General features: G+C 38.8%; 1 protein-coding gene across 1 annotated transcript in view; it reads right to left on the bottom strand.

Annotated features, from left to right (window-relative positions):
- Positions 1 to 20,749, bottom strand: part of DCDC1 (doublecortin domain containing 1) — a 337,965-nt gene that overhangs the window by 184,362 nt on the left and 132,854 nt on the right. Inside the window, exons 9-11 of the mRNA XM_063318002.1 lie at positions 16,895 to 17,065; positions 6,729 to 6,830; positions 2,260 to 2,426 (exon numbers count right to left, since the gene is read on the bottom strand). Coding sequence (XP_063174072.1) covers positions 2,260 to 2,426; positions 6,729 to 6,830; positions 16,895 to 17,065 — 440 coding nt within the window. The remainder of the gene's footprint in view (positions 1 to 2,259; positions 2,427 to 6,728; positions 6,831 to 16,894; positions 17,066 to 20,749) is intronic.

Genomic DNA, 20,749 nt, shown 5'->3' with positions numbered 1-20,749 from the left:
ACAACTGAAATCTGTGTATTGAACATTAGAAACTTTTCATTTTCATTTACTTATCACAAAATTTTTACTCTGGCAACTCTAGTGGCCCAGACTCCATTTTGGTACACTCACCCCACCCCCAACAATTGTTCAAACAGAAACCATGTTACTATTTTATAAACAAATTGCAGAAAACAAATTCCCTGTATAAACTAAATTTTGTACTGTTTCTTTAGCTCACGTATATGATTGTATTCATTCCATTCAATTTAGTCTTTTGAGCGCATTTAACTTTTTTGCTCCCAGTTTTTAACTGAGTTTGTACATATGCAATTAATTGAATCTAGTAACTCAAGAGCTAATGAACAATCATTCACCATTCTAAATATATGAAAAAATTAAACAGTATCTCAAAATAGAATTTTTTTTAAAATGAAAAATCTATATTAATATAAGATGGTTTAATTTGAAATATTTCTTCTTACATTCAGAGAACTGACAGACATCATAGGTTACTGTCTTTTGACAAGGCACATTAATAATATTTGAAATTGAATTGAAATAATTTGTTCAACAGTACAGTTAAAAAATCACTATTACATATGATAAAAGTCAGGATATTAAAATTAAAGAGAGAGGAGGAGTACATTTCAAATAAATTCAACTATCAACTATTAAAATTCAAATAGCTTTATTTCTTTTTCATCTTCATGATTCATTACAATAAGTATATAATTAAGTTTGAGAATAAATGGAAAATTTTTGTCTAGCATGGTCCTTTTCAAAATAATTATGTAAGACACATTCTTTGAGAACTACTCTCATTTTATGAACAATCACACTCAAGGTATGCAGGAAGAATCTAATCATAACATTATTCATAATCATAACAAGGCCACTATAAAAAGAAAATCAAGCTTGCTTTCTGCAGAAGATAAATACTAAAACTTTTCCTCAGTATATTACAAACAGATAAATTTATTTATAAAATTATTACATTTAAGGTATTTAGTTAACACATCTTATTTTATAATGTTACATATATTATAGCATTTCATTTTTATCTTAGCCATAAATATAATCCTCTAGCACTTGAGTACTAAATTGTTCGTATTCCATTACCTATCTTTACCTAGGCTCACTGAACCTAGTGGGACTTAAAATTGAGTAAAAAGGTAGAGAATTACACATTGATTATTCTTTTTTTTTAAAAAAAATGAAAGAAAACAGTTATATTGAGCAGTAAAACATTTCTTCAACTATTTATAAAATTCTTGTTTGTTTTCATTTACAAATATGTAAAAACAATTCTAGAAAATGAAGCTTTAATGAAAACATACAGATATGTTTTTATATTAAATGGCAAAATACATGGGAATCTATATATAAATAGATTACATAATTTCACATAAATATAAAGTAATAATTATGACTTCATATATCTGTAAAATGTTCCATATTTACAGCTGAAAAAGTATCTTATGAATACACTTATAACACTAACATAAACAAGAAAGTTCCATTGATATCTATGCAGACTTTATTCAATAATTTATCTCAATCAAACCAGGCTGACATAGGAGTAACTCTGAAATACATTTATTATCATCTCAGGAAATAGTAATGATTCCATGAAATACTTTATAAAAAAAACATACCCACCTTTCTTGAAATACTACAGATAAATTAACTATTGTACAGCCTAGCTCTCTTCTATTTTTAACTTTAGTTGGCCAGACTTTACAAGTTTTACCAATTTGTTTTTCTTTCTTCCCTCACTGGTGCTTAAAAGGTTAAGACTTTATTTTTGAAAACATAGAGCGATAACAGGGAATTGTGTTGTCTACAGCTTCATAAATCTTGCTTAAGATCCTTTTCAATTACCATCCATTTCTCCTTTAAAAAGGGACCAAAGGGAAAAAAATAGAGGAGTGGAAACAGGTCAGGGCAGCCTGTGACAATGACAGTGTGATGGGCTTGGACCCCTGTGGTGTTTCCATCTGCTATCATTAAGGTGACTATTCAGACATGAAAAAATCCCTCTTGCTGTGCTGACAGGCAGACATCAAGAATGATGACAAGGCATTAAGATAGTAAGTCAAAGACAGAGATGTCATATTCCTCAAACAATACTGCCTCAACCAAGACCTCTGAAATTTCACTGGAATTTACAATAAAAATAAAAGGATTTTTTTCTTGGAAGTTATTCAACTTCCTTTTATAGCAATTTGATCACCCAAAAATTGCTGACAGTCATAGCGCTAAACTCTATGCTCCTACCTGTAATCTTCGCCATAAGAAACCCAAATTTTTTGCTCATTCTGCAGTAAAAGGGGTTTTTTAATTTCTTGCCCAGTCTCGTCAAAAAGATGCATAGGAAAATGACTGAGGCCTGATGGTTTGAAATCTGCTGAAAGCTGGAGCCTTTGGTGAATCATGTACTGTATCTGGCAGTGGAAGATAAAACATAAAATGAAAACATATGTATTAAATTGTTTGTGTTCCATAACCAGCAATGTCCAAACGATAATTAAATTCCTATAGAATGTTAAAAGAAGTGTGAAATCCCTGCAATGTTTATCTCAGTGTAAAGTAACAAAATGAGCACAGGCTTTTAACCAGCAGGGGGTGCAACAGGATTATGGTTGAGCTCTGACCTCTTTGGCACACAGACTGAAAGCAGATGTGACAGTTCTACAGAACAGTTAGTGTCTACTAACAGTAACAGCTCTAGATAAAGGTTATGTTTTCCCAGTCCACATTTGGAGCTACATTTTGTTAGTGTTTTTACTGATCTTGTTGAGATTTGACAAGGACTGTGCTCGCCTGCACTCTCCTGCCAGGCATTAGATGATCAATGCATGAACAAGAATAATACAAGACTCATCTAACAATTTCAGGACTCTTAAGAAAATGTTACTGAGACATGACAGAAACTATTGAGATCTTGTACTGTACCCCAAAAGAAAATAGGACTAAACAAGATAATTCAATTGAATATCAAAATATAATGGTTTATTTATGATGCAGTTTACAGCTCTAATTTCAGTTGGTGCAGCTTTTCAAAATTTCATTTTCTTCTTAAAGAATTTTTGATAAAGATCCTTCATGTTACTACAGAGCCTATACTGTGGTCAATTTGCCATTTCATGGCACTGCAATAATAGCTCTAAAGAGAGTCACTTTGTTCCACTCTCTCCTCCTATTCTCTGCTTACAGAAAGCTCTAACAGATTAGTTCATCCTCCCTTCTCCTTTGCCACCTTCTGCAACTGAGCATATCACAAAGGCCTCATATCCATGACCTTATTGTGACAGTATTTGTAGCAGAGATGGTACCCCAGTATTACAGAAACATAAACATGACAAAGCAATGCAGTAATATTACCTGTAGTTCTAACTACATTAATGCAAAATAAAATCTTTCAGTAATCAGAGAAGCCCACAGCAGTTAGGGAAATGTGATATACAAAGCAAATTAGTGATATTACGCTCCATTAGTATATTCTGGAAGCTCATTGAGTAATTCTGGGTGAGGCATTATCTTTTAGCCTATCTCACTCATAGAGTTGTGGGAATTGGAGATCCATGAATTAATTTTAAAAATCCTGTCTGGTGTATTATGTGTTCTGCAGATTTTTCTGTGAATTTTTAAAAATAAACTGTTTATCTTGGCAGCATACAGAGGCTCATACATATCTACCTAGATTACATAGGTGTTGATAGAAATGGTAAAAGAGCAAGAAATACAAATCACCTTGCTTTCATCCTTTGACACCTAAAGAATGAAATAACCCCAATATAAGGTTTTTTTCAGTCTAAGTACCACTTTTAAACCTAATTTTCAGATTCCTTTGAAGGGGAGGGTGGTGTTTTGATCTGGCATGAAGAAATCCTAGTGGGACTTCATTTGATACTGGTATTCATTCCACTGCTAAATTGGGTGGGAACATAACATCCTAATTTACTCCTAGTAAATTCCATAGTGGATAAAACATTGGATTGGGAAGAAAACAACCATATATGTACCCTTGATTTCTTGAAGGAACAATATACTGTATTTCAAACATGATAAATAAAATAAATACATGAATCACTATCTAGTTTTATTTCATTCCTTGGGGATACATTGGGTATCATTATCTATGGTTATATTTTTATCCAAAACATACAGGCAGTGTTTTTGTGTAATTGTAATTCTCCTGATTTATACTTCAAGAAGCATATCAGTAAAGAAAAATTTGGCTACATAGTGGCAGAAAGTATTATCAAGATTCCTTGATTCTAATATAATTCTAGACACCAACACTCTAAATAATCCCAGAGAAGCCCATATCTTTGGTCTGTCTGCCTCTATCTGCTATTTAGCTAAGTATTTATTTACATACTTAGAATCTGTGTAAATTCTAACAAGTTTAGGTGGCTTACCATACATAAAACTAAAGTCAATTAAATCCATTAAATACTGTTAATAAAAACAACAACCAACCAACCTACTGCTACCATTAAGAACATCTTACCCAATGCATCCTAAAGAAGTCAGTCTTCACCATTTTTCTAAAAGACATAAAGGGGTATATCTGACCTCAAGATAATAAATGTGATATGCTCTGAAAACCTGAACTGTGCATATCAATCATAGGCTTCATTTATTATGAGGTCCAGTAAAAACACTTGCAAATGAAATAGATTACATCAGTGAAACAAGGAAGAGTTAATCCTCCATCAGTTGCAGCCCGATGTATGTCCACTAAGTTTGCTTTGAGGGGAATAAAGGTGAAGGAGTAGGAACAGAGAAAAATCCCACAGTACAAGCAGGTCCAGTTGCAAAATTAGTTATTTTTCACTTAAAAACAAAAACAGAAGCAACCTGTTATCTTCCCAACAAGCATGTGAGATAAACTGACTGTCTTAAGGTCACCCAGTGGATGCTATGGCTAAGCAGTGGTTTGAATTTAGAGTTTGCATATATAAATTAAACTCTAGCATTCTATTACAGAGTAAATCAACTGAAACTATTTATTTATATTATAATAGATAAGTAGTGCATGAACAGGACCAAGCTATCAGTGTAATAAGGAAATTCCTTCAAACCATCTACAGAGTAAGAAGACGACCACGAAAGTGGTAGACATGGGAATGAAAGTGGGCATTTGGATATCATACACTATAGGCTACAGAAGTAGAAGTCATTTCCTAAACCTAGTATTGTTCCTTCTAAATATTTCATGATTTATTCAGATAGCTATTTAAAAATGTATGTGCTATGCAGTCCAATGTTGTGGCTTTATGTAGTTTCCAAACAGAAGCACCTAAAATTCAATCTAAAAATTAAAACTCCAGTAGCATAAAAAGTCTAAAAAAGATCTTGGTAAAAAATATGTATTTTAAGTCCCCTCTAGATTACAGCCAAAAGAAGGACAGCTTCAACTCCTGCACCAAGTTGTTCCACTGTATTGTCTTCAAAGGACTCTCAGTTAAAAGAACAATAATCGATTCTTGCGTTTTGATACTTGTCTCTTCTCCAAACAGGAATGCAACAGCCCACAAGGTCCCCCATCATAGATGTTAATTGGCTATTCAGCATTAATATAGAATCCAGGAGAACCTCAAGCTATGGAAAAGATCCTCATAGAGAAGGGTGACCCCATCCGGAACTCTTTTGTTCCAAAGTGCAGTCCACAAAACAAATGACAATTCCATTTTGCCCAAATTCAGTTTCATAATGTTCTCCCACATCTGACTCTTTACAGTTCAGAGAAATTGAAAGAGAGAAGTATAGCTGAAAGCCTTCAATATATAGATAGCAAATTATTTCTAAACCTGTGCATGATCTTTTCAGGAGCCTCATGCAGTTGTTAAATAATAAGGAAAATAAGATGGAATCTTGAAAAATCCCTAGGACCATTTCCAAAGGCCAAGCAGAGTCACCTTCTTTAGTGTCACCTTCTGATAACACAGAGAAAAAGAACAAAAGCATCATAAACCAGCAACTTCAAGAACCTCCAAAGAATATGTAGCCACTGAGTTATCCATGTCTGTATTTTGGTACAGATCAACTATCAACATTATCATTGCCATTTCTTCACCAAATCTAGTCTAAATCCAGACTGTAAAGAGTTTGTGGAATTGGACCATCATCCTCTCCATTAGTTTGGTTAAGTACAGAATACTGCACACCAGCAATATACATGTGTCCAAAGATAGTTTTATAAACCAGGGCCTCATCCTCTCTGTGGTAGCAATGAACTGCACTTGCCAAAAAGAAGTGTGAATAGTTTTGTAAATCATTGCCAAAAGAGTCCTTGGAAGCATTATAAGCCAAGCAGGTAAGGAATCTAGTAGGCAAGATGTGAGACGAACAAATACAAGAATTTGATACACTTCTTTAAGAGATAGGAAATGAAACTGACCCAGACAGATATAAGATGGTAAGTTGGATACCTCAGAGATGGCATTGCCCCAAATGACCTTAAGCCCAACACAAATTCAAATGATTTTATCCATAAAGAACTGCACTAGCTGCTCACAATGGAGGTGAGCTGTTACTAGTATACTGTGTATAATTCAATTAATATCAGTTATTCAGTTAATATAGATGAGCTGGTATAAGTGAGTGGAGAGAAAGTAAGAAATTGAGCTACATAAGATACTTACATAAAGAATAACTAAAAGAATAAGGATATGGTTGGAAACTATAACATAAATGATCCATTAAAAATTGCTTATAGTTGGAAATAGGTATCTTACCTTCTCCAACATAACACTAGGTTGACCTCCATAACAGTTTTCTATTTCTTTTGTGTTGATATAAACAAGAGTCTCTCCAGTGTCTGTTCCATTTTCATATACCTTTACAGAGAAAGAGTTTTCATATAAATATATATTCAATATCTAAAAATCATGGCTTATATTATTCAGAATTATCATGAAAAATCATTAGTCATCATCAGTCTTTCACTACAGATTTCATTAGCAATATGACCATGTGAAATGGTCACCATGCCTATAGAGACTACTTTTAAAATCATTTTTTAATTATTTATTTATTTATTTATTTATTTATTTGATTTCTATAGCCACCCATCTCAGCGAGTGACTCTGGGTGGCTTACAACAATAAAACTATAAAACAATTACAATTAAAACAGTTAAAATATAAAATAAATACGAAATAAATATAAATGGCTGCCAAGCGAGCAATGCATGAATGTTAATACAGCCAAGAGACAGGACCATTCACATGCTCAAGGCCCCAGGACAGGTCTTTACGGCCTTACAAAAGGCCAACAGGGTTGGGGACATCCTAATTTCTGGAGGGAGGATGTTTCAGAGGGCAGGCGCGATGGAAGAGAAGGCACGCCTTCTAGTTCCCACCAACCGACACTCCCTGGCTGACAGGACCTGCAGCATACCCAACCTACTAGATCGAATTGGACGGGCAGAAACAACTGGGAGAAGGCGGTCCCTTAGGTAACCCGGCCCCAAGCCATGAAGGGCTTTAAAGGTGACAACCAGCACCTTGAATTGCACCTGGAAGCACACCGGCAACCAATGCAGCTCACGTAGTAGTGGTGTTACATGTGTTGAGTACCCGACACCATTTACTATCAGTTCAGCTGCATTCTGCACCAGCTGAAGCTTCCGAATGCTCTTCAAGGGCAGCCCCATGTACAGCGCATTACAGTGGTCCAGACGGAAGGTCACGAGGGCATGAGTGACTGTGAGCAAAGACTCTCGGTCTAGGAATGGGTGCAGCTGGCGCACAACATGAAGGTGTGCAAAGGCCCTCCTAGCCACAGCTGCCACCTGCTCTTCAAGCAAGAGCCGTGAGTCTACGAGGACCCCCAGATTGTGCACCGGGTCTGTCTGGGGCAGTGCAAACCCATCCAAGACCAAAGGTGGAAAAACCTTAGCACCAGGGGGCCCACAACCCCAAAGCCACTCAGTCTTGCTTGGGTTGAATCAAAGCCCATTGGACCCCATCCAGGCCCTTACAGCCTCCAGACACTGGGTCAGGACACCCACAGCATCACTCAGGCAGTCTGGGGTAGAGATATAAAGCTGAGTATCATCAGCGTATTGATGGTATCTTACCCCAAACCGTCGGATCACCTCCCCCAATGGTCTCATGTAGATGTTAAATAGGAGAGGGGAGAGAACCGAGCCCTGAGGCACCCCACTGAGTAGGGGACGTGGGCTGGACCTTCCCCCCCCCCTATCAACACCGACTGGAACTGACCTCAGAGGAAGGAGGAGAACCAGCACAATACTGTGCTGCCCACCCCCAACTCCCGAAGCCAGTCCAGAAGGATACTATGTTCAATGGTATCGAAGGCCATTGAGAGGTCAAGAAGAGCAAGGATGGTCACACTGCCCCATTCCACTCCCGCCATAGGTCATCTAAGAGTGTGATCAATGCCATCTCAGTCCCATAACCCGGCCTGAACACTGACTGAAAAGGGTCCAGATAATCTGCTTCATCCAGGGTCCTCTGCAGCTGCCACGCAACCACTCTCTTCACAATCTTCCCCAAAAAGGGGAGGTTGGAGACTGGACAAAAACTGTCCAGGCTGGTTGGGTTGAGTGATGGCCCCCCGAGGAGAGGACGCACCACCACCTCCTTAAGACCTGGCAGGAGCACCCCCTCTCTCAAAGAGGAATTAACCACTGCCCAGACCCAATCATGTGCCTCCTCCCGGGCAGCCTTGACCAACCAGGAAGGGCACGGATCTAATACAGAAGTGGCCAAACTAGTAGCTGTGAGGGCCCTGTCCACTTCCTCAGGTGCAACCAGATCAAACTCCCCCCAGATAACCATGCCAGACTTTGCCCCCGTATCCTCCACTGGCCCTGCCTTAAAGCTGGAGTCCAACGTAGAGCTAACGCAAGCGACTTTATCCGCTAGATGCAGAGCATATTCCTCACAGCAACCCTGCAGGTGAAGCTCGGTATTGCTCCCTCCAAGGAGGGACCGAGTCACCTGAAATAGGGCCGTCAGACAGCTATTTGCAGAAGCAATAAGGGCGGAGAAATAACCACGTTTTGCTGCCCTTACCACCACAAGGTAGGCTCTAATAGCAGCTTTAGCTCATGTTCGGTCATCTTCACTCCTCGTCTTCCGCCAGCGGCACTCCAGGCATCTCTTAGCCCTCTTAAGCCACCTCAGCTTCTCCGTAAACCACAGGGAGCCACAGGAGCCATAGGCATGGAGAGGCCGCTCAGGTGCGATCTGATCCAAGGCCCTGGCTGCTCCTTCATTCCACGCGGCCCCAAAGGCCTCAGTCAGACCATGTAGCAGACTTCCTGGAACAACCCCGAGCTCTCTCTGAAACCCAATTGGGTCCATCAGTTGTCTGGGGCGGGCCGATCTAACAGGCCCAGACTCCCTGCAGAGGGGGCTGATGCCAGAGAACTGGAGGCTCACCAGACAGGGGAGAAACCAAGATCTCCCCCAATTTCAGAGCACTCTGCCACTGCTCCAACAGAAAAACCAAGTCAGGCAAATGACCACCATTATGCATCAGGCCCTGGATTACTTGGGACAGGCCCATGGCTGTCATGGTAACCATGAACTCCCAAGCTACCTCTGCCCCGCCCCCAAGGAAGGCAGGTTGAAATCCCCCAAGACCATAAGCCTGGGGAACTCCACCACCAACCCGGCTACAGAGTCAAGGAGCTCAGGCAGGGAGGTTGCTATGCAGCAGGGAAGCTGGTACAATACCAACAGCCCCAGCTGATCCCTACAGCCCAACTTAACAAACAGGGTCTCGCACCAGGCAATTTGAGGAGCAGCGCCCCTGGATTCCTCCCAAGTGTCTCGGATGACCACTGCCACCCCACCACCCCTACCCTGGAGTCTCGGCTGGTGCCACACCCGGTAACCAGCTGGGCACATTTCAGAAAGGGGGACTCCCCCTTCCTTTCCCAGCCAAGTCTCCATAATACAAGCCAGGTCAGCTTTCTCATCCATGATCAAATCATGGATGAGGGTGGCCTTATTATGAACTCACCTGGCATTCAGTAGCAGCAGCCGACAGCCCAGGGCCTTGAAAGTCTGCCAGCCGGGACCTGGGAGTGAGTTCGAGGGGCTGGAATGTGCCACAGGAACAATATATCTGTGACCCCTTCCACATACAAATCTTGCCCCTTGTCTCCCACCATTTCTCCCTCTACCCGTCACTACTGGAATATTATAGCCTGCCTTCATCCCTTCAGAACCTTCCCCCTCCCCTGTCTATCAAAATCCATGCCCGGCCTGCACCCCCCACCTCACAACAACCTACAATCCCAACAAAACTCCTGAATACCTCAGGTGCTTCTGCAGTATTAGCACTCAGCACCTCAAGTTAATTAAGGGTCACCTCCTTAAACCCCATCCACCAGCCACACCAATCATTCCTTGCCATAAGCCAGTCTCCTCTCACCGGACTGCTCAGGCCCCAATTATACAATCCCTGTGATTCAAACCCCTCCCCGGCTCTCACCCAGAGACAGGGGACAGAATCCAGGGCACGAGCCTAACCCTTCTAATCGCAGTCCTTTGATCAGTTCTTCAATCGGTTGTTTTGGGTTACAATGACTGTCACTTAGAAACAGTTCATGTGGATAACTCTCAGCAACTCTCAGCCAGGGAGGAGGTGAAATGGCTGCCCACCCACACGGGTGAGTGAGCTGTAGCTGCAGAGCCGTTGCAACCAGCCTGGCCCAGCTCTGCTTCCGCCACAGCAAATCCCTCGCCTTCATGCAGGCAGCTTCACCCTCCTCATCTCCTCGCCCCTTGGCACAGTCCCTCCAGCAGGGCAACAGGGGCTTTTTCCGTCTTCGGTGATGGCTTCCTTCCCTCTGCCACACTGCCAATTGATATAAAAGGCTTGAAGCACTTCCCGTGCAAGGCTGCCAATCCACATTCCTGGTGGCTCTACAATCCAGCCACCTCCACCGGCTCCAAGCCCCCCAGGCTAGCTCTCCAAGCCGCGCTCCTGCCGCAAATCCAGGTAAGGGAATGGGCCCTGGTCATGCTGTATTCTTACTAGCTAATAGCAAGTTTGTATTTGTTTTTTCCTATTTACTATTTCCAGTATTAATAGGGTAAAGAAATATTTATCCTATATTCTGGAACCACATATCTGAGATTACTAACATTGCCACCAATTAGTGAAGTGTGAGTAATTTCAACTATATTAATTAATTTATTAAATTTACTCTTAAGGAAAAACAGTACTTGAATTGTTTTTTTGTTGGATTTGTTTAAATATCTGTAATCCACCTTTTGGGAGCAAGTTCATACATGTAGTATACAACCATATAATTATTGATTAAACATTGACAAAGTATTTTTATCTTAATACTGACATGTACAATATAGCAATGTTTTGTTGTCTCACTGCAGGGAGGCTCTCCTGCACATTACTTCTTTCATATTTCAGCTCCATGAAGGAACAATTCCAAACACACTTTCCCTGTTATTTCTTTTATACATCAACTGGATTCTTGTGTAGTATATGCACTTGTCCCTTGCTGCCACTGAATGGGCCAGCATGATCATTCTAACATTGTACCCAGGGCCACAACTGGAGGGGGGGGCAAGCGGGACATGTGACCCGGGCACTGTGCTGGGGGGGGCCAAAATGAGCGCTGGGGGGGGCGCCAAAATGGGCCTGGAATCCATGTTTGCCCCGGGTGTCCTGACTAAGCAAGGACCACGCCGAGATGAGGAAGAAGTCTCTAGTGTTTTATTACTGCTACTGTAGACAGAAAATCCTAACAAACTGAAGAAGTGTGCGAAAACCCAGACAGATAAACCCCAAAAGTCAAGGCGGGTCTGTTCTGGGTTTCTTTGAATGACAGCTCAAAGTCTCTAAACTACACATGCGTTTTCTCCCCTGGATAGGGGCCCCCTCCTGCTCACCATCAGTACTCAAGACACTGGGTGACACAGACCCTAGTTGCAGCCCTGACTGTACCTCCACTATTTTCTTAAGTACCAGAGAAGGATGGGCAAACAGTAGAACAGTGGAATCAGCTGAAATGGGTAATAGGGTTTATTAACTTTACCCTTGCAGAAATAGTAGGAGGTTGTTCTTGATACTGCAGCATCTTAATAGTATTAAAAGCAGCAAATGCCATTTTAAAATAGACATAATAGGGCTGGGCTGCAAACATCTGGAAAACCACTAGAGGGCAGCAAACCATTAGACAGTTGTAGTTTTGTATCCCTTGTATAGTAACCCTAACACAAAGGAGAAGTTATTAAAATGATGTCACCAATTTACCTCTGCTGAATGACAAAATGTACACATCTCAGTGGGGACCAATTTAGAAGAGCTTCTGGTCACGTTCAAACATCATGTTAAGCCAGTTTAGCACAAAGAAGTGTCGCACTGCTCTTTGATATGATTGCTTCTACTGCCCTTTTCTGAACCTGCAGTATTTTAATTTCTATGAAACTTTCTTAAACTGTAGTGCCCAAAATTGACACAGCATTCTAGGTACTGGTAGTTCGGCCTGTCCTGTGCAGGACTCCGTTGTGTCGGATTTGAGGCTTGCTGACACTACTTTATATTAGTAAAGTTATTTATTTATTTAAGTGGCCTGTCAAGAGTTGATAATGATTAGGCAGCATACAGGTTTAATAAACTAATAAATAAAATCTGTCTAGGAGTATAGAACATTTACACTTTGGAACCACGCTCTCATTAAACTTCTTATATCTGCTGTCACACACTTCTATAAAAAATCAGATTAGAAGAACATTAGTGCTATGACTTATTCTGCCATTTGAAAATAAAAGAATTCAATGAAACATACTGTGTTTCCAGTGCAGCTGCCAAGCTGAAAAAAAACTAGAGACAAAACAAATGGCAGCATTAGTTCTTCCACCACTACTAAACAAACTGTTAAAAGTTCCGTTAAATCTCACAGTAGGTTTTACACTAACAGCTACCTATTTCCTATATTACTGCCAAAACAATTTCACACCTAAGTTCAGAGAAGTGAAAATAGACATAATAACACAAAAATGGAGGAGAATGATAGTAGTCAAGCTGAACTGATGCTTTGCCCTTTCTTTTGTATAAATCCTGGATTCCCTTAAAATGTAAGACCCCAGACCAAACATGAAAGTTGCATAAGACTTTTTGTGGTCACTTCACATAAATTAACCATTCTCATCTACAGTCAGAGCTATTGTATATGACTTACCAATAAACAAGTTTCTTCTTAACTATAAATTCAAAAGTAAACAACTTGGAAAATTACTATTTTCTTCTTTCTGTTAAGCACTAATTACGTACTAATAGTAGAGGGACTTAATATAAAACCAGACTTGACTGCCCTCAGCCACCTAAGATCTCCACATCTGCAGAATGCCCTTAGGCTTATATAGCATTCTAGGGAGAGGAACATGCAGATGCCTGGAGCATCAGTCAGCAGCAGGTGTAGCAGAAGAGAAAGTGAGCTTATGGGAGAGCATGGAAGGAAAGTTATGCAACCAAAGTATCTTGCCAGGAGGAACAGGATAGTCAGGGAAATCCAAGCAGAGAAAACAATGAAGAGACCTCTAGAAATATTTTGTCCAGGCCCTCCTCATATCTAGCATCAACTCTACAAGGTTTTCTTCTGTTCTTCAATGGTTCCTAATCTAATTATGTCTATAACCTTATTACATAAAATGTGTTCATTTCACATGCTGTTCATAACATTTCTGAACATTTATTCTTCTCCTTCCCATCCTCAGATAACATTCTAATGTTCCTAGCCAGAGGGAAAAATAATTCAACTTTTATTTCTGGAGAACAAATAAGCCATGGTGCAAAGACAGGCAATCCTATCCATATTTGTTCAAAAGTAAATCTCATTAGGTTCAGTAAGGTTTATTCCCAAATAATTATATCTAAGAATGCACTTTCAAATGCAGAACATATCACTTCAGATTTTAATTTGATAAATGTTCAGACCAGTTTCTAGGATAAATAGTATTTTGCATGCTTGCACAATCCCAATTCCCCTTTTGACATAATGACTGATTTTTTCCTTTATTTCAATTGTCTTATAAGAACTGCCATTATACTTGATTCAGTAAAAATGTTTAGTGCCAACATGCAGTTTCCTAAAATCATGAATTTAATGATTCATCCAATTAAATCCTTGTTTGAATGTCACAGGCAATTCAGACATTGAGTGTATGTGAACTCGGTCCTCACAGAACTTTTCTCCCATACATTCTGTATGGGAGATCAAGACTATGATTGCTGAATGAGACAATAATTTTAATAACAATTTAGTAAATGGTGAAAATTAAGACTCAGCTGACAATTTACTTATACACACTTTATATATTTATATATTAAATATTTATATATTTATATGTTTACCTGCAGTAAATCACAAGCAGAAAATGTAATACAATAATTAAGATTATTATAAAAATACAATATACTACAAAAATAAATTCAGTTAAGAAATATATATATATATATATATATATATATATATATATATATATATATCAGTTAATTAAGAAGAAACTGTTCCAAAAACCAAACAACAAGAGCCTAAACAGCATTTAAAGAATGTGAGGTACCTGGGTTTTCAAATATTCACCCCAATGTTTTGGAAGCTGTTCCCAGCTGTCTCTATATATTTAAGCTGTGCATGTATACATGGGCCAGATAGCCGGGTGCCTTGGGAGCTGCTAATGCATGACCCGGTGGATTAGTCTGATAAGTTTGTGTCAAGTTTGCTGAATATTTGAATTACATACAGTAGATGCCAATTTTTAGAGAAACTTGAATGAGGTATCCAAAGCACAATCTGTCCAAGTTTTGTGAAGTCAGCTACTTGTTGAGACCTGAGAATACTGATAAGGTACTTGTAGCTATAAAACTGATCGACTCTTTTCTTGACCTTTGACATACTGTAAGTAGAACTGTTGTTCCCACTTAGAAATGAGAATTAGAACTTTGGTTTCTAATTAGAATAATAATAAATGTTGTTTCTGCTTTGGTGGCCTCAAAAGAAACAAATGCTAGGTTAATACCTTTGATTTGAACCAGCATTCTACTGTACTTCTATATTCTTATCTTTAAAATCACAGGAAAGCAGCACAGGAACTATGGAGGAAGATGTTAGGAAAATGAGAATGGAGGCACTGCAATCAATCATCCATTTATGCATCTGATTCTGAGAGCAGAGTGGACCACTCCTGATATGATTTCTTAGCACTTAATTTCTTGGCTATGATTCAAGGGATATGTCCAGGGGTTTCAAACTATGGTTCAGTTTAAGCTGCTGTGGGGGGGTTTGAAGCAATTACAATCACTGGATTGTTGAAAATTTTGTAACCTTCCAGGTTAAAAAAAAAGTAGCTGTAAGGGTTTTTGTCTAAACATAAAGTTGAAAAAACAAAATCTTGCACATACAATACCACTTTCTTTTACAGTTTCCAGAATACTGCTAAGATAGGAAAAGATAATGACTCCCTGGAGTAAAGTTTGACCCTATGACAGTGATACAGAAGTGGTTAGCTAGCTATGGCCTTCTTCTGAGATGTACTTCTGTCTTCTCAATCTAGTTTTCAGCCCTTCATAGTGCTATCCTATCCAAATAATTACTAAAGTCAGCTAAAATCATTAGGTGCTGCCACTTGCTGTGACATTCCTTGGAAAGAATCTCCAGGGGGAAAAAGAGTATTGAGCTAGGACCTGTCTGTATCATGAAGATAGGATGAAAATAATCAAGATAAATTCTCAACTTGCTCTACTTGGAGTACTTCAAAATTTACAAAGCAGTCCTGTACATACTCCTTTCCTACACTTAATCCACCATCAATAGATAAAAGATACTGCTTTAATTACTTTAATTAATTAATCTATAAATTAACCAGCTAAATTAAATTCTTAGTGTTGGCAATGTTAATCAGTGGGTTCAGTGCAAAGAATTATGAGACACTTCACTGTTGCATTATTGCCATTACAATATGTGCCATTCATAACATCCATCAGGTGAAGCAGGAGCCCTTACCGGTGCCAAGACACCCTTCAATGAATTTATAGATGCCCACCTAATAAATTTTGGGTATCCCAGCCTTCCATCCTTCTGAGGTCAGTAAAATGAGTATCCAGCTTGCTAGGGAAGGTAATGTCATGAGTACTGATGGTGAGCAGGAGGGGGCCTCTATCCAGGGGGGAAAACGCATGCATAGTACTGAGGAGTTAAGCAGCCATTCAAAGAGACACAGATCAGACCCGCCTTAACCTTTGGGGTTTATCTGTCTGGGTTTTTTCCCACGCTTCTTCAGTTTGTTAGGATTTTCTGTCTAATGTAGCAGTAATAAAGTACTAGAGACCTATTCCTTGTCTCAGCATGGTTCCTGGCTGTTAGGACAGGTAATGACTGGGGAAGGCAATGGCAAACCACCCCGCTATAGTCTGCCAAGAAAACATTGCGAAAGCAGCATCCTCCCAAAGGGTTAGACATGGCTCAGTGCTTGCACTGGGGACCTTTCACCTTCATCCCAACCTTAGAAAGCCAGTCTGGTGTAGTGGTTAAGGCATCAGGCTAGAAACCAAGTGACTATGAGTTCCAGTTCCGCCTTAGGCATAAAGCCAGCTGGGTGACCTTGGGCCAGTCACTCACTCTCAGCCCTAGGAAGCAGGCAATAGCAAACCACATCTGAAAAACCTTGCCAAGAAAACTGCTGGGACTTGGCCAGGCAGTCTCTGAGAATTGGACACAATTGAACAGATTAAAAAAAAAATTCCAAACTTAAAAACTGGAGAACTATGAGAAAAAGAACAAATCCTTTTTCTGGAAAAATCAAAATTAAACCTTAGAATTTTTGTGGAAAATTACTGAACAAATGCTTTTTTAAAAAACGCAGCTAAAAAACTGTAGCGATTACTAGACTCTACCTACCTTTAGCTGCAGCCTTTGTGAAGGAAAAGTGCTAGTAGGGAGTTCTTTAATATGTTGGTAGACATAAGAAGCACATTGTTCCTGTTCAGCCTGTAACTGAGGGGCAAGTTTAGAAAGGTGACCTTTGTAGCTCTTGATGACTGCCTGCAATTCATCAATCAAGTTGTACACCTGAAGGGTTAAATTATGAGAGCTGTTAGCAAGAGGCAATTGTTGATGTCACACCTATTACAATTCTCATTACAAATCTGATTGAGATGTAATTTTAGTCTGACAGAAAATAAAGAATTTATGTCTCTCTCCTCTATTTAAACATCTATGTATTATGGAACAAAAGCCTTGATAAAAATGAGGCAATGAAAGAAACAAAATACATGGTTCTTAGTTAAAAATGCAAAGGTATTTTAATATTACATGCAATCATTTTATTAAGTGTTTAGTTAATTTCCTAAGTAAATGTTTTCAATAAATACTTAATTAAAATGCACATTACTAAGGGCAACAATTTGCTATACCTATCCCTTAGCACTTAATTTTAAAGGAAGATAAACAATAGTTTTTATAAGGGTGGCAAATTCATACAGGAGCTCAAAGCAATGTGCACAGCCCTCTGTTTTCCCCTTTTTCCCCAGAACAAAACTAATGTGAGGTAGTAAGATAATCACTAAAGTTACCCATCACCTCCATTACCTTAACCACTAACTGGACTATTTCTCCAAGTAGTAGAAAAAGTATGTTGCTGTAAAAGATTCCAAATTCAATCCCCGATACCTCCAGACAAATCTGGATGAAAAAAAACCCTCTCAAACTCTTGGGAGTCACTGCTTGTCAAGGCACCTTTGGGTGACAATTCTGAAGAGGAGGAAGAACCAAACCAGAAGCAGACAGCAGAAGTTCAGATCATAATAACAGAGAAACCTACACCTTACAGAGCATAATCCTTATAGTCAGTCTCCCAATCCCCATAAAAATGTTTGCAATGGTTTGATTTTTCCTTCCAGTATAAACAGGATGAACTAAACTCTCCTTACTCTAGTTCCTAGCCTCTGGGATCAAGCAAGCCATTTCACAGTCTGTCTCCTCACCATACATATGGAGCTACATTATAACCATGGTTGTTAAAAGCATCTGGCTGAAAACCTATGATGTCATGCCATCATCCCAGCTTCCTACAGAAATGTATATGCAGGAAGAATGAGGTCAAGTGGATTTTTTATATCAACAGATTGTTATCTTTACATAAAAATACAGTACTGAACATCTATTATCAAGACATGGAGAACTAAGCAAATTATTGAGGCCTTTAAACATGGAACACCATTCAACTTCAAAAAACCAAGAAAACAAACTATTATTAATATTTAATGATTACACTGTAAATGTCGAATTTTTTTCTAGTTCTTAACTATATTCAAAAGCTTTTGTCCAACTATCTGAAAGATATTGTTATAAATTTGTTCAGGAATGATGACCGCTTTTACTAAACTGAACAATCTATTCAAATAGCTTTGTTGCTATTTGGAATTGAGCTGCTCAACAGCTTTGTTTAGGTTTAAATCAGTTACAACAATAATTTTAAAAAATTATATATACTGAAAACCAACCCAGGCATGTCAAATATAGTTCAGTATCAAACGGATTCCACCCCAAAAAAAGACAAATGCTACAATATATAAATAAAGTGATGTTTACGTTACATAGCATATTCCTGCCCATGCATGAAACTTCACTGCCTTCATATTCACATCCAGCAAAAACAAATAAATCCCCTCCCCACCACCAAACCATTTGAAATAGGAATAATAATTAGACATAGGAATACATTTTAAAGATTACAGTTAATTGGTTTTGTAGTATAACCATTGAACTGCATGGATGTTATTTTCTCTCCTCCTCCCTATATTCCTTTGCGGACCATCCTGCCTAAGTTTCAAGGAAGACTGCAGTGGGGAAGGAAGTAGCTTTTTCCACTTCTGGTGGCCAATGAGGTATGTACTATTCTACCATTTCATTATCTTTTAAATATGTATTTTATTCTCAGTTTGTGAACTACATGGAAAACATTGTGTTGATGGCGGTTAGGTAAACATGGCAGAGAAGAAAATGAATAAATTGTACATTGCTCTCCCTAGTTTCCAGCACAGAGGGCAAACTACACAGTTAGGCAGACTGATGCAAAAATGTTTATGTTGTGAGTTGGTAATATTAGCACTAAATAAGATGGCTCATTTACTCCTCTTTGTATGTTATCCTATGTGTCAACATGATGCCTTTTAAACTAAAATATTGTTAAGTATTGATTTTTCTGTATTTTGATCTGCTGCGAAGAAATAAATAAGCAAAAAGTACTAAAAAATGTCCACAATGTGAATCTTTTCCTGCCCCCATAATAAAACCCATCCTTCCCATTCAAATACACTTTTGAAGACAAAACTTGACCTTTTCTGACCCCTGTATTAAAAGGTCTGTTCATAATTCAGTCTGTGTGTACAGAAGCATCCATGTGGAAACATGGAGGCCTGTGAGATATGTAGCTTTCCCCTTTACACGTTATCTGACCCTATGAATCCTTTTCACAAAAGAAGGATTTATGTATGCATAATTTGATGGGGGGGGGGAAGAGGCCCAGCTTCACTGTGCTTCAGAACACACACACATTTTATTCCTCCTTCTCCAGGAAAACTCAGCATGAATTTGAGTGGATGGATTGCAAGTATTAGGATGAAAAGAAAGGTAGTTGCTAAGAAGACCACCTATCTTTTTTTTTTCATTTGGTTAGGTCAGATTTTTTTTCCTTTATGCAAATATATTGTTTTCTGGCTTTTTGTGCTCTTTGCCAAGTAGAAGTGATGATTACCACTCTACCCGAGATAACATGCTTCCAGCAGAATAGCAGCTAATTTACTTCTGGTGTTGGGTTTTAATGGTCCAGTACATGGAATATGTCTTTATTTCTACTTTTTGTGCATTCATAATATATTACAGCTATTCTGGCACAGAGGAATACATGTACATGAATAAGGAACTGAATTTGTTTGGCATGGAGATTCTCACTGGAAGCAGAATTATAGTGATAACCCCTCTCTGCAATCTTTGCAGCATTGGCTACTCTGTATTATGCACTGAAATCAATGTTTTGAGTTATGCCCACATTTGTGTTTTCTTTTAATTTGACTTGATGCAAAATTAGGCTTAACAGGTATAACAAGTGCCTTGTAAAGTCTACAAAGCTATGGGCAGACCCAGGAGATGGGGCAATTTTTTTTCCCCCTTCCTCTCCCTCTGCCTCTCTCTCAAAGAATACATCTTTGACAGCATAAGGTCTCTTCTAAAAGTATGCTCCTGTTCTAGGTTCAATAAATTATACCCTCCCTCACTTGCTATATGATCCATTTTACTTCTTTAACTGTCACTCTGTGATTACTATGCTAAGTCCTCACTGGGCACTTTATCTCATTAGAGGTTGCTGTTAGTTTCAAAAAATTGTACTTCTGAATATTCTAACTCTTGATGATCCAATTTTGACATCAATCTTGTCAGCACTCATTACCAAGTTCTCCAACAGAGTACTCATAATTATGAGCAAAGGATCAGGCAGAGAGAAGGCTTATGTACTGCAGAAGGATTAGGCTCTATGGAAGGGAATAAGAGGGTTATCACAGACTAAACCTACTTTGCATGAAGAAAGTTGTTTTTTTTCCTTCCACTATAAGTCTTGTCCCATATAATAAAACATAATGAAGTGTGCTCCTGACCTATTCTTATCAAAACTTACAATAAGAATGTTGTACATTGTCTAGATTTGCTGGGACAATTGAGGCAGCTTATAAATTGAACAAATAACTCAGCTTACAC

Source organism: Candoia aspera, chromosome 1 (assembly GCF_035149785.1).
Source record: "Candoia aspera isolate rCanAsp1 chromosome 1, rCanAsp1.hap2, whole genome shotgun sequence".
NCBI classification, from domain to species: domain Eukaryota; kingdom Metazoa; phylum Chordata; class Lepidosauria; order Squamata; family Boidae; genus Candoia; species Candoia aspera.
This window is presented reverse-complemented; position numbering and strand designations above follow the sequence as displayed.